Below are 17,065 nucleotides of genomic sequence, written 5' to 3'. Positions count from 1 at the left end.
TTAAGTTTCCAATATTTGGCTTATTTGCTTTAAAGTCTGTTTTGCCTGTTTTAAACATTGCTTGTATTCCAGTCATCTTGACTAGATTTGCCTGGTATATCTTTTTCTTTCTCTTTATTTCAACCTTTCTGTGTGTGGTTTTAAGAGATTTCTCTTGTAAAGGGTAACATTGAACTCAATATTGTTTTTTAATCCAATCTGGTTATTTCTGCTTTTGGTTTGGTTTTAGAGTCTGTGAATTTAATCTGTTTGGATGGTAACTACTGGTGGGTGTACAGTTTTCCCCACCATCTTCTGTGCTTTCTGTTTACCATTCTTTTCCTTTGCTGTTTCCTTTTTTCCCCAGTTTTATGTTGGATTGATTGTTTTCTCTTTTCCTTCTCCTAGTGTGGGCTATAGATTGTATTGTTATTCTTTTAGTGGTTACCCTTAAAAATGTTAACACAAATTACTAACTATAAAGTGTTCTTAAAGACTGAACATTTCCATTTAGCCAACGATTCAACGCCGGCTCTTCATTTTACTGTTGTGTGGAGTTGCCATTGTTTTGCCTTTTAAAACCCTACAGGCTGTGGTAACAGGACTTTGTGGGGAAGGCCCAGGCAGAGAGCCACGGAGGAGGCGGCTCGTGGCGGTCAGGTGGGATTTGGCCCCAGGGTGGTGAGGGGGAGGGCAGGCATCAGGAGAGGAGGGGGGAGGCCTGCCCAGGTACCCAGGGGACTTCGTGCAGACCCCCTGACCGCTGTCAGCCTCACTGTGGCGCGGCTTCAGCAGCGCCCCCTGCTGGACTTGCCCAAGATCTCCATTTACTAGGTACTCATTTAATAGCATATGCCTGTATTTTCATTCCACTGTTTTCAAAATGCAGACGTTTCAGAAATCCAACCAGATAACAAACCAGAAAGGCAGTGGGCCATGCCCCTAGTACCTCAAAAAGACTGAGATAAGTAAAATATCAACCATTTTATTGGCCATCAACTTGTTACAGTGCTTGTAGGTCTCAGCCTCTCTGACATTTTCATGTTCTTGTGGCTACTTGCACGTTCCCAGGGGACCTTCACTTTTTCTTTTTCCTGCTTGTCATGAACTTGCTGGATTGGGACACCATCGTGTCCTCCTTAGGCGGGCTCGGGGTGAGATGGGAGGAGGGGGCCTCCACCGGTTCCCGTATCATGGTGCCCTCTATCTCGTAGTCTTGTCTTCTGGCCTCTTCCTCTCTCAAGATACTCAGCCTAAAAGTAAACACAAGAAAGAATCTTTTTTTTTTACCATTGACATTTCAAAAACGGTGTGCCGTGTAAAGTAGTCCATTCCTGTACTTGAGCTTTGCAAACAAAACTGTAAAGTGATAACACTTTGCCTGAAATGTGACACTATCTAGACCAGGAGTTCTTAACCAGGGGTCCCCTTGGGGTCCGAAGAAAGATTTCAGGGGGTCCGTGAGCTTGAACTGAAAATTTAAAAGAAACATTCTTGTGGGGACATATTGGTGCAGGTGTGACATATTTATTAAATAATACAGTATAGCGTGGGCTTGGTAAGGGGTCCGTGGTTTTCACCTGACTGGCAAAGGGTCTGTGGAACAAAAAAGGTTAAGAATCCCTGATCTAGACAGTCCAAAATAAAATTATATATATATATATATATATATATATATATATATATAAAGTGATGTGTAAACCACTTCTCTGTAGCAACCTGACAGCTAGTGAGTGACCTTTTAAAGTACCTCTTGGGTTTTTCAAGTATAGTATCTTGCTTTCTTCAGTTGATACTTTCAAAAGGGCAAGCATTTGCACACTGGCCGGACAGGTCAGTGGAGGACTGAGCCGCTGCCTGAGGTCTGGAGAGATGAGAGCACGGCATTTACTGAGCGCTCACTGCGTGCCAGTCATCCTTCCAGATGGCTTCTCACAGCTCAGCTCGTTCAACCCTCCCAGAAGCGCTCGGGGGGTCTCACCCCCTCCCACAGCTGAGGGAACCAGGGCACAGCGAGGGGGCCCTTGCCGAGGCCACCCAAGCACTGGTGGTGGAGCTGGGACTATAGACCTGCAGCCCTTGCTGCACATCTCACGCATTCATCTATAAACCAGACGTCACCGCCACCCTATGCACCGGGGAGCAGAGGGCACGCAGGCATGACCTCTCAGGAGGTCGTACAGCTGGAATGAAACCATGTGGTCCCTGCGCTTCTGGCAGCTACAAAAGACAGGAAAGAAAGGTAACTGAGTTTTACAGAATTACTTTGCTTCCAGTTCGTCGTCTTCAGTTTTCCTCTGTTGAGCCATCGCTGCATAATGTAACCTATTTTCCTTTATTTTCTCCTTTAGAGTTTCTTCGTGTTTATATGCTTGGAAAAGTGTGTTCACAAAAAAGATGTACATATGACTGACCCACACACTGAGTTTTTCCTTTGGTTCATCCTTGGATTTTTCCAATTTCTCTGGAATAAAATTTAAAATGAGAATTAATACAAACCTGCAGTAATTTTGGAGTTTCTGCTTCCCATGCCAAGGCTTACTTAACCTTTGTGTCATCATCTTCTGAAGATGGGGTGATGCTGTGAGGACTCGACTAACTTAAAACGCTTCGGTGACCACCTGGCGCCAGGCAGATGCTCAGTGGGCCGCAGCCAGGACTACTAGCCTTTCCTTCGAAGCTTCGAGACTGTATTCTAAACAGCTAGAGTATTTTCCATTTTCAGAAACACTTTTGGTTTTGGCTCACATTGTCTGAAAAGCAGTTTTCATTTTAAAGTAAAAAAAAAAAAAGGATTTAAACTCAGACGTGAAGAAGAAGATAGGTAAAATTACTGACTTGGGAAGGAGTGGCTTCACATCTAAGGCCAAAAATTGAATTTGGATTGTGCTTCAAATAGTTGAATCTGGGGAAGATAATGCTTCAGAGAGTTCTGTTACATCAGCAGGACCTGGAGCCTTTTATGGGATGGTCTTCTGGGCACACTTTCACTGTGGGTCACTTACTCTTTTCTTTTAATAACACCGCAGCCTTATTTGTTGTTGAAATAAATCAGCTTCACTGAGTTTTTAGGAAGGGAGGTGGGTGGGTCATGACTTTTTCAGCCTCTTCTATTTTGACAGAAGGAAAGTCCACCTCTCCCCTCTACGCGCTACTCCCATTTAACTGGACCCTTCCTTGCCCCTCCTGTCCTATCCTGTTTGACGTCTACTCCCAGCAGGTTCTCCCCAAGTCCGGCTGCAGAGAAGGAGCCCTGGCTAGCAAGCCCGCACCCCTGAGGCCCTTGGGGCTCCCTCCTGCAACCAGGAAGTACACAGCCCCCATCTCAGCTGCTCTCCCAGGCATCCCCACGAGTTCTTGAGGGGGATTTTGGGCGCTGCTTCTCAGCCCTGTAAGAAACCCCATTGCTTCCCTCAGTCATTTTATGTATTACTTTCTTGGCAGCCTTTTTACATGCTGGTACCAGGCAGGTTTGGTCCCTGTCTACTCACAGTTTGGCTTTCGTGGTGACACCTCGTCCACAAGTTTAGTTGTAGATGTTGTGTATGGTATTTTGGTTTTGCTCTCTTAGTTGTTCTGTCTTTGGGGGGGGGGGTGTGGCAGGGAGGATCTAGGGAGACAGAATATCTGTACTTTGTCCACCCCCACCTTCCCAGAAGTCCCGCTCCATAGTTTTCATGTGATCCCCGCTTTAACAGTTGAAAACCAGTGGTCTGGTATTTTTTTTTTTAATCTTTATCAAGTTTCCCTGTCTTGGTTATGCTAAATTTGTTAAATAAACTGAAAGGGTTATCTTATTTCATACTTTGATGTGTTTTCTTTTAAACCTTGATTTATTGCTTTCTTAAAATTTTTCTCCTAAAAAACTTTTTCTGAGATAATTTTTGAGTTTTTTTCTCACAGCTATTGGGCTATTCAAGTTTTCTGTATTCCTTCTAGTTTTGTTATCATCTTCCTAGAAAATCATTTGTTTCAAATATTTCCAGTTTATTGGCCTAGAGTTGTATGTAACATTCTTTTACTGTACTTAAAAACATCTTGTCATTGGTTATCACTTTTTCCTTCCTAATTGGAATGTGTGTTTTATCACTTTTATTCTGATCATACTAGGTATGTATCTTTTTTCCTAAAGAAGCTTTCAGAATGATCAGTTTTACTATTTTTATTTTTTGATATATAATTTATAGGCTTATTTAGTAGGTCTTCCTCCTGTTTTCCTTGTGTTTTATTTTTCTTTCTACCATCTTTGGTTGAATGTTTGGGTTGTTATGTTTTCTCATTTAAAAATGAAATAATTTAATACTAAGAATTTTCTCCAGTTACAGTTTTGGCCATGCCTTTTAGGTAATGTTTAAGCTATTTCAATTTTCTAAGTACTCTTAGAAATGTAATTTGATTTTCTCTGAGAATTATTTAGAATAGAGGTCTTCAGGTTTGGCAGGAGTTTGTTATTGCTGTTTATTTTGTTTTTAATTTCCAAGAGGTTGGCTGATATTTTACTTTTAGAGTCAACATACCTGGTCCTTGTTTAAAAGGGGCATCATCTTCCTCATAAATGGTTTGTGATCCATTGTCATCTTTGACATCGAATTTTGAGAATGCTTCCATATTAGCTGCAGGCACTGAGTTCCTGTCAAATGTTACACTGCGGGCTACAAGTTAATGAATAAGTTTTACATTTTATGGAATTATTTTTGGAGTTCAAGAATCACTCAATATATGATTTTGCCAATATAAGTGTCATTTGTTCTATTATTCCTCTTGAAATTAAGGCCCTCCAAATTAGCTTTATTGATCATTTTATGATGTACAACTGAAGGCAATGTAGACAAAAAAAATGGGGAAAAATTTTAAGAGACATTTTTTTTATGCCACTCTTCAATCTTGGATAAGACTACAATTAAAATGTTGAGACCTCTGGAACAAAATATTTGGCAACATCTGTCTTTTACGGATTCAAGGTTTGAAATGCCTTAAAATGAGGATAGCTATGTGCTCGTGGGAATTCTCTCGTCTAGACAGCTAAAAATCTGGTTATTCTCTCACAAAACATAATTTCCCTGAGGTTAGCTCTCTTTTCCCCCTCCTTGCCTACATTAAATCAGCTGTCACTCCTTGGAATCACCATCATTTTTTCCCTCCTTTTAAGCAGTTCTGATTCTCTAGTTACTAATTTTTTTTTTAATCCAGAGAACTGAATTATATACACTCCGGGGCTCTCATTAAGGCCTGAACAGGACAGAACATGGGGAAAGATTGCTTCCTGCTTTCCCCAATAAACTCTCCACCCCACTGGACCCTCATGGCCAGAAATGAGAACTGGAAGGCCCCGCTGCTGGCGTGGTTGCCAGGCCGTGGAGGGGACACCCTGCAGCCCAGCAGAGGAGCAGGACCCAGCCCCAGGCACCTCGGGGGTGCCCGATAGACGCCGGAGGAAAGGCCAGGCAGACCAGGGGCAAAATGGAGGTGTAGCTGGAGCTACAGCGCAATTACCAGCAAATGACAGCAGCAGTGAAAACACATGAGTTAGGGACCCATTTATAGTTTTATATCTGTGGGAAAGGGTTAAGTTTAATTTTCACAAAGGGGAAGCGGAGCTGGCTCACCTGTTGGAGGAGGAAGGGCAGGGGTTCCAGGGCTTTGGCACACCAAAGTGGTGAAAAGTGGTGCCCAAACAAGGGAGAGCCAATGGTGAGTGCTGGGGCGGGGCTGGGGCAGGGAGAGCCAATGGTGAGTGCTGGGGTGGGGCTAGAGCAGGGAGAGCCAATGGTGAGTGCTGGGGCGGGGCTGGGGCAGGGAGAGCCAATGGTGAGTGCTGGGGTGGGGCTAGAGCAGGGAGAGCCAATGGTGAGTGCTGGGGCGGGGCTGGGGCAGGGAGAGCCAATGGTGAGTGCTGGGGTGGGGCTAGAGCAGGGAGAGCCAATGGTGAGTGCTGGGGCGGGGCTGGGGCAGGGAGAGCCAATGGTGAGTGCTGGGGTGGGGCTAGAGCAGGGAGAGCCAATGGTGAGTGCTGGGGCGGGGCTGGGGCAGGGAGAGCCAATGGTGAGTGCTGGGGTGGAGCTGGGGCAGGGAGAGCCAATGGTGAGTGCTGGGGTGGGGCTAGAGCAGGGAGAGCCAATGGTGAGTGCTGGGGCGGGGCTAGAGCAGGGAGAGCCAATGGTGAGTGCTAGGGGTGGGGCTAGAGCAGGGAGAGCCAATGGTGAGTGCTGGGGCGGGGCTGGAGCAGGGAGAGCCAATGGTGAGTGCTGGGGCGGGGCCAGTAGTGAAAGCGCGCTCAATTTGAACAGCCCACGAGGGGTGAACGGGTTGAGCTGCCCAGCCCCGTGTAGGGAACCCCGATCGGGTAGTCAGAGCAGCAACCCCCTAAGCTAGACCTCTGGGATAGGCTGTAACCCCTGAAGTACCCAGGCAAGGGGAACAGGGGAGGGACCTGCACGTTCGGTTGAGGGTGTAGATAGCTTTGTTTCTTGTTGTTAGGCTCAGGGGCCATTTTATCCAGGTCCAGGGCCACTTTCTTGCAACATCATTAATAAAATTCTTTTCTCCTCCACTATCAGGTGAGCTTTTGTTTTCTTACAGGTGCAGCGTTCTTTCTAACATTTCTGTTCTACAAGCTGCTCCTTGGTTCTAGGCGGCAGGAGAGTCCTGAGTCACCTCGGTTCCCTGCTGGGACGCTGCCCCTAACGCGGGAGAGACCTCTCCACCTTGGGGGCTCGGGGTGCAGACCAGAGGGAAGAGGACAAGGAGAAGACAAGGAGAGGTGGGAGAGACGAGTGGAGGGGAAGAGGATTTCACGGAGGTGCCAGCAGAGGAGGGTGGCCTCTGCCACGGGAGCAGGGGGCCGCTGTGAGGAGCAGGGGCAGGGGCAGGGGTTGTGTGGGGACCGCATCAGGATAAGTGTGATGGAGGAGGGGCTGGGGGGCTGGAGGGGCTGGAGGGGGGGTGGGGAGCTGGGGGGCTGGAGGGGCTGAGGGGCTGGAGGGGGTGGAGGGGGTGGATGAGCTGGAGGGGCTGGGGGGCTGGAGGGGCTGGAGGGGCTGGAGGGGCTGGGGAGGCTGGAGGGGGTGGAGGGGATGGAGAGGGTGGGTGAGCTGGAGGGGCTGGGGGGCTGGAGGGGCTGGAGGAGCTGGGGGGCTGGAGGGGCTGGAGGGGGTGGATGAGCTGGAGGGGCTGGGGGGACTGGAGGGGCTGGAGGGGCTGGAGGGGCTGAGGGGCTGGAGGGGCTGGAGGGGGTGGATGAGCTGGAGGGGCTGGGGGACTGGAGGGGCTGGAGGAGCTGGGGGGCTGGAGGGGCTGGAGGGGCTGAGGGGCTGGAGGGGCTGGAGGGGGTGGATGAGCTGGAGGGGCTGGGGGACTGGAGGGGCTGGAGGAGCTGGGGGGCTGGGGGGCTGGAGGGGCTGGAGGGGCTGAGGGGCTGGAGAGGCTGGAGGGGGTGGATGAGCTGGAGGGGCTGGGGGACTGGAGGGGTTGAGGGGGGTGGAGGCGATGGAGGGGCTGGGAGGGTGGAGGGGCTGGGGGGGCTGGGCAGGACACAAAGGGGCCGAGCAATGAAGTAGGCCGGGGCTGAGAGAGGGGCCTTTCCTAGGGACCTTCGAGAGCACGTGGCGCGCCGACGAGGTGCTGGGTGACGAGGTGCTGGGTGACGAGGCTCTGGGTGACGAGGCAGGCATGCCCGCCCCGAGGAGGGGGGGGGTGGGGCCGAGGCCTTCGAGGCGGCCTGCGGGCCCCCCGGGGGCCTGGGGCGCCCTGCCTGGGCCGTGGAGGGCCGAAGCAGGCGGCCAGGAGCCAGGGGGACGCGGCCGAGCAGGGGGTGGGGACAACCCGAGGCGTTTCCCCACGGAAAAGAAGGGACGGGTTGGGAGGCGGTGGAGGGCCTGGGAAGGCTCTGCTTGCTGCTTCCAGCCTCCGCGTGTTTAAAAAACCCGGGAAGGAGGCTCTGGAGAGGCCGCCTGGGGAGCCGAGCGCGGCGCCAGCCCGGGAAGGGCCACTGTGTCCCCCCCCGCGCACCCGGGCAGTCACGGGAGCCCCCCGCCCGCGTGCAGGCTCGCCTCGCGGGTACCTTAGCGGGTCAGCCACGCGCCGATAGCCAAGATCTGTAATCAGAACACTTACCGTTTTGAAATAAAAAGAGGGAAAAGCCTTTTCCTGTAGGTTTAAAATTAAGTTTGGAAACTCTTTCGTCACTTAGCGACCTCTTGATCTTGGGTTGTTAGGTGAAAAAAAAAAATCATAAAGCAAAACATTATTTCAGTGTCATTTGAACTAAAACCAGTTTTTTTCCATTATAGATAATTAGAAAAATTTCAACGACGCTATTCTCTTGGCGCTAACGTGACCATTTTTAATAGTCAACCTGCATAAAAGACTGACATTTGTACTCTTAAGGAAATGAATAACAGTTATTGCAATTACTCAAAGGCTCTTCCCCTAAAGTCCTGAAGATTTGGATATCTTCCCCGGGGCTGACTGGGAGGGTATTTGTGATACACAATTCCTTGTCCCTGCCACTGCGGGCCATTTCCTTCCTGGGCCTCACCCCCGCACGGAGACGCCAGGAGGCTGGCGGGGCCTCAGCCAGCTGCAGCCGGGGCGGGCTCCGCGCGTGGTCAAGCCCAGGAAGTGTCCTACGTGTTACTGTCCCCTCTCCCCCTCGTGAAAGCCCACGAGAGGATGAGCACTTTGCTATTTCCTTAGTGCCCACAAGACCGCTCAGCACACGGGAGGCGCTAAGTGATGGCTGATACAACCATGGAGCATTACAATTAACACGGTTAATTATCTATACAAACCTCCAATTTCTTTAGCCTGCTGACGTCAAACAACGGTCCTAACTTGCTTGAAGAGGACTTGGGGCTGGTCCCGTGATTATCGGAATCGTGGCTAGTCATGGCACTTGGACTTCTGTTCTGAGTGCTCTAAGCAAAAGACAAACACATAATAGTTCTTCTCTTCACAACACACAGCTGCGCACACACACGGGTTCATGGAGGTATAAATGATTTACAGCTGCACACATTTAAAGGATACGACTTGATGAGTTTTGACATCCATATACACCTGTGAAACCAACCCCTTATTCAAGACAGTGAACAGCTCCATCACCCCTAAAAGTTTCCCTGTGGCCTTTAATACTCCATCCCTCTTCCCCTATGCCCAGGCAACTACTCATCTCCTTTCTCTCACTACAGATTAGCTTCATTTTCTGCAAGATGTATGTGTATATCCTTTCTTGCCTGGCTGTTTTCAGTCAGCATAATTATTTTGAGATTCATCCATATTATTGCAGGTATCATGAGTTCTTTTGTTGCCAACCATTTTTGTGTTGTAATGATTTTCTATAATTTTTCTTGATGGACATTTGGGTTGTTTGCAGTTTTTGACTACTTGACTTGTTTGATGACCCAGGACACACTCTATCATGGTAAATGTTTCATATATACTGGAAAAGAGGGGAAGCAGATTTGGCCCAGTGGATAGAGCATCTGCCTACCACATGGGAGGTCCAAGGTTCAAACCCAGGACCTCCTGACCAGTGCGATGAGCTGGCCCACGTGCAGTGCTGATGTGCGCAAGGAGTGCCGTGCCACGCAGGGGTGTCCCCTGCATAGGGGAGCCCCACACGCAGGGAGTGCACCCCATAAGGAGAGCCGCCCGGTGCGAAAAGAGTGCAGCCTGTCCAGGAATGGTGCCGCACACACGGAGAGCTGATGCAGCAAGATGACGCAACAAAATGAGACACAGATTCCAGGTGCCACTGACAAGAATACAAGCGGACACAGAAGAACACACAGTGAATGGACACAGAGAGAAGACAACGTTGGGGAGGTGGGCAGGGAAGGGGAGAGAAATAAAATATATATATATACTGGAAAAGAGCATGGATTCTGCTATTATCATTTAGGTCAGTTGGTTGACATAGCTAGTCAAATCTGTATTCCTATCGAATTTCTGTGTACATGCTCTATTAATTATTGAGAGAAGGCTGCTGTCTCCTTTCTATCCTACAAGCTTTTGCTACATGTACTTTGAGACTCTTATAACACATGTACCCATTCAGGATTAGCTGAAACCTTTAGCATTGTGATATGGTCCTCTTTAGCCCTGGTAATGCTCTTTGCTCTAACAAAATAACCTATTTTGTCTGATACTGATTTAGCCATCCCAGCTTTCTTTGATTAGTGTTAGCATGGTATATCTTTTTTTGTTTTTACTTTCACCTATTTATGTCTTAATATTTAAAGTGGTTTACTGTAGACAGCTCTTAGGTGGGTCTTGATTTTTTCTTTTCAATATGATAATCTCTACCTTTTATTTGGGATGTTTAGATCATTTACATTTAAAACAGTTATCTACCATCTTGCTGTTTGCATTCTCTTTGTCCCATCTATTCTTTTTCTTTTTCCCTTTTTCTGCTGACTTTTGGATTGAGTATTTTTTATAATCCCACCTTATCTCCTTTGCAGACTTATTCACCACAGTTGTTGATGTTGGTGTTTTAATGGTTGCTTTAGGGTCTATGGCATACATCTTTAACTTAGCACAGCCTATCTTCAAGTAACAATATATTATACTTCACATCCAGTATAAAAATCTTAAGAAAGTATGTTTCCATTTCCCCTCTTCTAGCCTTTGGACTACTGTCATCCTACTGTATATATCATAAGCCTCACAAACATTGCTACTAGTTTTGCTTTAAATGGTCAATTATTTTTTAAAGAGATTTAAAAATGAAGAAAAGGAGTATTTTATATTTATTCACATAGCTATCGTTTCTAATGCTCTTCATTCCTTTGTGTAGATCCACATTTCCATCTGGTATCATTTTCCTTTTGCTTGAAGGACTTCTTTTAACATTTCCTATAAAGGCAGGTCTTCTGGTAATGAATTCTTTAAGCTTTTGTATGTCCAAAAAGCCTATTTCATCTTCACATTTGAAAGATCTTTTGGCTGGGTGTTGAATTCCAGATTGACAATTTTTCTTTTTCTTTCAGTACTTTAAAGATGGTGCTCCATAGCAACAAGTCTGGTGTCATCTCTCTTCCTCTGGGCATTCTTTGTCTTTATCTCTGGATACTTTAGAGATTTTCTCTTTATCACCGATTAAAGAAATTTGATTATGATGTGCCTTGATGTAGTCTCCATCACCTTTCTTCAGCTGGGATTTGTTGAGTTTCTTAGATCTACAAGTCCAGAGTGTTCATCAATTTTGGAAATTTTTCAGCCATCATTTCTTCAAATAATTTTTCTGTTTCCCCCTCCTCCTGGAATGCTAATTACCATATATTAGGCTGCTGAAAGTCTCACAGCCCACTGATGCGCTGTTCATTTATTCCCTGTGTTTTCTTTTGAATCATTGTTATTACTGTGTCTTCAAGTTCACTAATCTTTTCTTTTGTAGAGTCTAATTTGCTGTTAATCCTATTCAGTGTATTTTTCATCTCTATAAATTTGGGTCTTTTTTTTAACATCTTTTTTTTTTTTTTTTAAAGATTTATTTATTTATTTAATTTCCCCCCCTTCCCTGGTTGTCTGTTCTTGGTGTCTATTTGCTGCGTCTTGTTTCTTTGTCCGCTTCTGTTGTCGTCAGCGGCACGGGAAGTGTGGGCGGCGCCATTCCTGGGCAGGCTGCTCTTTCTTTTCACGCTGGGTGGCTCTCCTCACGGGCGCACTCCTTGCGCGTGGGGCTCCCCTACGCGGGGGGCACCCTTGCGTGGCACGGCACTCCTTGCACGCATCAGCACTGCGCATGGCCAGCTCCACACAGGTCAAGGAGGCCTAGGGTTTGAACCGCGGACCTCCCATATGGAAGACGGATGCCCTAACCACTGGGCCAAAGTCCGTTTCCCTTTTTTAACATCTTTAATGTCACTCCTCAACATGCTCATGTTTTCCTCTACCTTTTGAACACAGAGCATATTTACAATAAGTATTTATCTATTAATTCTGTCACCAATGTTATTTCCATTGACATCCTTCTAATTATAGGTCATACTTTCCTGCTTTTTCACATACCTGGTAATTTTTTTTATTGTATGCAGAAATTTCATGTTTTACATTGTTGAGTGCTGCAATTTTTTGGTGTCCTTTTAAATATTTTTGTACTTCCATCTAAGATGCAATTAAGTTACTTGGAAATAGTTTGATCCTTTCAAGGTTTGCCTTTTAGGGTTTGTTAGGTAGGCCAAAGCGGCCTTTAGTCTGGGGCCAAATTGGCCTGAAACCTGAAGCAATACCCTTTTTAAAGTATCTGTCTTAGTTTGCCAAAGGCTGCCAATGAATATACCAGAAATGTGTTGACTTTTATAAAGGGAATTTATTTGGGGTAAAAGGTTACAGTTCTGATGCAGTGAAATGTCCAGCTCAATGCACCATCAGCAATCCTTTCTCACCAAAGGTTGTCTGCTGGCAGTTCCTGGAGTCCTGCCACACAGGCAAAGCAAGATGGTAGCCAATCTCTGCTGTTCCTGAAGGCCTCTCTCTCACATGGCAGGGCAAAGTGGTAGCTGTCTTTCTGCTTTCAGATTACATAAGACTCCAGAAGAGGATGGAGACCTAACCTGGGTCATGCCTCACTGACATAGTCCTGTCAAAGGCCCTAAAGTGATCTAATCAAAGGTCCCTGAAGGAAATCTAATGCAATCAATGGGTATCACTGGGTATCACACCCACAGAAATAGATTCGTTTTAACAACACGATCTTTTCCGGGATTCACAAAAAAACTTCAAACTATCACAGTACCCAACCCAGTGCCCCATATATCATGCAGCATCTCCATTCTGGTTCTTGGGAATGGGAATTATTCCAGCCATGTGTGAGCTCTAGAGATTATTCTACTTCTCCTTTCTGGTGGTTCTCACTTTGGCTTCCAGTAGTTTCCTCACACACATGTGCATAACAGTATTCTCAGCGGACAACTCAAGGGATGCCTTCTGTAGATGCCTGGGGCTTGCTCACTCTCTGTGCAGCTCTTTCTTCTTTGGAGAACATTCTACCACCTTGATTTCCCTAAGTTACTGGAATGTGTGAAGTTGCTGCAAGCTGAGCAAGAAGATCAAGTTTTATTAGGCTTTAAGATGAGCATCTCTGTGGATCCCAAACACCATCCCACAATTACTGGTCAAAACAGAGTAGGGATTCTCTTGGAACATGACACGAACATCCAATTTCCAGAAAATGCTGATGGGAACTAGAACCTGGACCAAGTTATTATTACAAGGCATAAAAAGAACACAGAAGCTACATGGAGTGCCGTGTTGGAAACTAGGAGTTTCTAAGTATGTTCCCTTGACCAGCGTGTTAATACCCACATTCCTGAAGTCTGTGGCAAAGCCATCCATGGGCTCATACACGAACTCAAAAGGGACACCCACGTCCCTCAGAGTGGAGCCCCACACCCACATGTGACCCATGAGCAGAGCTTTGATGTCTTGGAGAAGTCATCAGTCGTAACATATCCTCACCCCGGGGAGGCAAAGCTGGCTAATGTGGGCACTGAGACACTGAAATTGCACATGAGGCCCCAGCACACAGCTCTGGAGCCCACCCAAGGGATCTGTAGGGGAGATGCTCTGAGAGCTTCCCAGCTGTGGCACGTAAATGGCCCCCTGGCCTCTCCTCATGGACCCAAAGGATGATTAGAAGGCAGAAATCCTTCCAACCTACTAACCTGACACCCCCACCAAAAAGTGGGTTTGTCTCAATAGGACCCAGGGCTGGATGCTCCAGGTGACAGGCAATGCTATTCTCACTCCCTAGGTCTCACGCTGAGACCCCGGAGTGTCAGCCCTTGAGCAGCCCAGTTCTCAGTGACCTCGTCAGCATCTTATGTTCACTCAGGACTTCTTTGCTCTGGGGCAGGCTTTCCACTCTTATGACCACTAGATACATACAACTGAACACTCAATAGTAAAATACTTCAAGTTTTCTAAACCGCGTAGGCCATCGAGATACCACTGGCACTCTGAACTTCATCATGATGCTCCACTGCTGTGGCTGGAAGCCTACTTCCTGTGTCATGACAAGGAAATATATTTTCCCTGACTGAAAAAAGGGAAAAGGACAATACACTCCCTTCAAAATGTAGAGGGGGGGAAGAAATCTTTATACTATTTCCTAGAAGCGTTACAACCATTCCAGAAGATCTCCAAGTTCTGAAAATGCTAAGATATTATTTGTTACCTGATTTACTACTGCCTGAATACTTCCATATTTGTTTCCAGACAAATCATCATTTGGAACATTTAAATGTGATTTCGTCATTTCGTCAGTAACAGAGATGAGTGCAAAGCTTAAGAGAGCTTCAAAGAATTCAAGGAACACCAACTGAAATAAAAGCAAACATAGACTCTTATTCATTCTGTCCCACCTCGAGGTGGATGAGAAATGCATTTTGCTGTTCACTTCTATTCTCCAGAGAATACCACCTCATTAAATGCTCCAGCATCATGGTTGTAAAACATTTGCAATGAAGCTACAGCATTTAGAGATTTATTGTGATGTATAGTCTATCGTTAGATGCACAAGTCGTTTTACTACACGATGCAAACATTTTATTTTTTAGAATTTATATTAGCTAAGGAGGAAAGTCTTTTTCAAAAGTATTTCCCTTTTTCTTGAACAACTAGAGCTCAAGATGCCTGTAGCTCAGGGGGCGGATGCAACTCGCATTATGGCCGTTCTTGATCTCCGGCCCAGGGTTCAAGTTACTCACAGGCCTAAGGCCCCTCTTCACCTCTCACCCTGAACCCTCCTGTGCTGCGGACTCCCCTGGGTTGGGGACCCCAGAACCCAGGGCTCAGGAGTACCCCTGTCTTCCCAGAGCGGACTCAAGGCCCATTTAGCCTTCTCACGGGGATTCCCCTCCAGGACCCAACCAGGACTTTCCAAAAGTAGCCATGGGACCTTCCAATCCCCTCAACTTTCCCCCAGGTCTGGCAGCTTTGTTGGAAACTGAGGCATGGTGGTCTCGCAAAGGGAGACGTGCTGTTTCCATGGCTACGTTTTTAACACAGGAATGCAGCAATTAAGCCTTTTGAGTCAGCAGGATAGAGATGTCCGGGGCAGGGAGAAATACGAGCAAACACATGTTGTAGTTTGAAAAGAATACTAAATCTTTGTACTTTGAGATAAGTTCTTTAATTTACGAGTCTTGTTAATGTGTAGTTGCACTGCTTGTTATCTCGATAGTTTGAGTATATATATATATAATGCCGCAGGTAGAAAATAAAGTTGTCTGAGGAGTGATTACTCGCAGACCCCCTGATCCCAGCTCTCTTTTCTTTCTTTCGTTTCTTTGTTTCACTCTCTCCTTTTCTCTTTCTTTAATTCCCGATACCCTTCGGGTCCAAATCTCCAACACAGCTTGACATTCAGAAACCGAAGGAGAAGAGGGAACTGCTGGACAAGGAGATCTCCCAATTACTATCTGCAAGCGACAATGTAGATGAGTTGGAGGACACACCTCTCAGCTCCACGAGTAGAAGCATCAGGGCTGTAGGCCAGATGCTGCTGGGGTCACTAGTTGTGATCCGAGGTGGCATCACAAAGAGCTGTATCCTGAATTTGATCTGAACAGGAATGGACAATGGGCTGTGAGCAGAAGTCTCACGGCCCATTGTCCGTAACCACCGGGGACTGGTGGATGTGGACATGAGGAGCGGGGAGAGCCCGCCAGTGCCCCTCGCGGGGTTTCCTGCGAGGAAGCATCAGAAGACATTTTCTCAGCCCAGGCTGGGTTTCTACAAGAGCCCCGGGAAGAGGACAGGGAGAAAGGGGTGCTCCCAGCTCCCAGGTTCCTGAAATGTCGGGTATATGTGTATTTAGAAATATTTGTGGTCTCGGTGAAAAAAAAGATGCCTGTGGATCCAAAGGACGAGCAGGCGTTTTGCCACCTAGCAAGCCCTGCCGGCGGGCCTGGTGCCAGGGGCCCTCCTGCGCCGGCCACAGGGGCCTGCCGCTGCCCGGGGGTCCCTGTGTGGGGACCGCTGGGCAGAGACCTTGTTCTCCCACCTGTCATGGCCACGAGGTCTGGACCCTCAGCCTGCTGGGCTTACCCCGCAGCCCCGTCCTCCCTGTTCTAACAGCTGGCTGAGACCTACGTGAAGATGGCAAAATGGCATAAGCATAGTAGAGGAGGACATTTCTAGTCTCTTGGGCCCCTGCCCAAACTTGACCCCTCCTTCACCCAGCCCTCAGTCATACACCCCCAGGTCACCCAAATCCCCCTCCCAGCAGCTTTCACCAATTTGCTGGCTCTCCCCTCCCCAAGGCATCAAAATCTCTCAGCTCTACCCTGGAAACACACAGACCAAACTGGAATTCTGGCTCTGCCATTTACCAGATGTGTGGCCTGGGACAAGTGGCTAAACCTCCCCGAGCTTCATGATCTTTATCTGTAAAAATGGTATTAGTGTCACATATTTTGTCATGAGGATAAAATGAGATAATGGTTATAAAGTGCCTGTTGTCTTTAGTGTTAAATAATTAGCAAAGTCTCTGCCCCACCCAGGCACCTGTTGTCACTGACCTTGAAACTACTTTCACATTAGAAATGTGACCTGGGAAGCAGATGTAGCTCAAGGGATTGAGCGCCTGCCTACCACCTGGGAGGTCCTGGGTTTGGTTCCCAGTGTCTCCTGGAGAGGACAAGCAAGGCAGCAGAGCTGGCATGGTGAGCTGACACAACAAGCTGACACAGCAAGATAATGCAACAAGGAGACACAAAGAGGAAACACAGTGAGAGACACAATAAAGCAGAGAGCGGAGATGGCTCAAGTGATTGAGCACCTCTCTCCCCATGGGAGGTCCCAGGTTCAGCTCCTGGTGCCTCCTAAAGAGAAGACAAGCACACAGCAATTGGACACAGAGAGCAGACAGCAAGCACAAACAATGGGGGAAAGGGATAAATAAATTAAATCTTTAAAACAGAAAACAAAATGTGACCCACAACAAGGTCGTGGGTTTTTTTAGTAATCTTTTTTGCTCATGCTGTTCCTACATCTTGTCTCTCTGAAATTTTTCTATGAAGTTTTTGTTCAAGGTGATGGATGAGTTTTATTAAGAGATGAAAGGGGGGAAGCAGACTTG

The 17,065-nt window shown here is 47.2% G+C and overlaps 1 protein-coding gene across 3 annotated transcripts in view; it reads right to left on the bottom strand.

Moving 5' to 3' along the window:
• Positions 1 to 948: 948 nt before the first annotated feature.
• The window catches only part of RSPH10B (radial spoke head 10 homolog B), a 79,376-nt gene continuing 63,259 nt past the window's right edge, over positions 949 to 17,065 (bottom strand). For 2 of the 3 annotated variants that reach the window (XM_058285777.1, XM_071211140.1), the window contains 6 exons: positions 14,159 to 14,302; positions 8,769 to 8,894; positions 8,092 to 8,179; positions 4,497 to 4,631; positions 2,245 to 2,443; positions 949 to 1,232 (listed from right to left, as the gene is read on the bottom strand). In XM_058285777.1, coding sequence (XP_058141760.1) covers positions 1,058 to 1,232; positions 2,245 to 2,443; positions 4,497 to 4,631; positions 8,092 to 8,179; positions 8,769 to 8,894; positions 14,159 to 14,302 — 867 coding nt within the window. In that variant the 3' untranslated portion in view covers positions 949 to 1,057. The remainder of the gene's footprint in view (positions 1,233 to 2,244; positions 2,444 to 4,496; positions 4,632 to 8,091; positions 8,180 to 8,768; positions 8,895 to 14,158; positions 14,303 to 17,065) is intronic. The other variant, XM_058285779.2, reaches the window with a different exon arrangement.

Source organism: Dasypus novemcinctus, chromosome 23 (assembly GCF_030445035.2).
Source record: "Dasypus novemcinctus isolate mDasNov1 chromosome 23, mDasNov1.1.hap2, whole genome shotgun sequence".
Lineage (NCBI taxonomy): Eukaryota > Metazoa > Chordata > Mammalia > Cingulata > Dasypodidae > Dasypus > Dasypus novemcinctus.
Note: the sequence above shows the minus strand (reverse complement) of the source record. Positions and strands in the feature narration are given on the sequence as shown.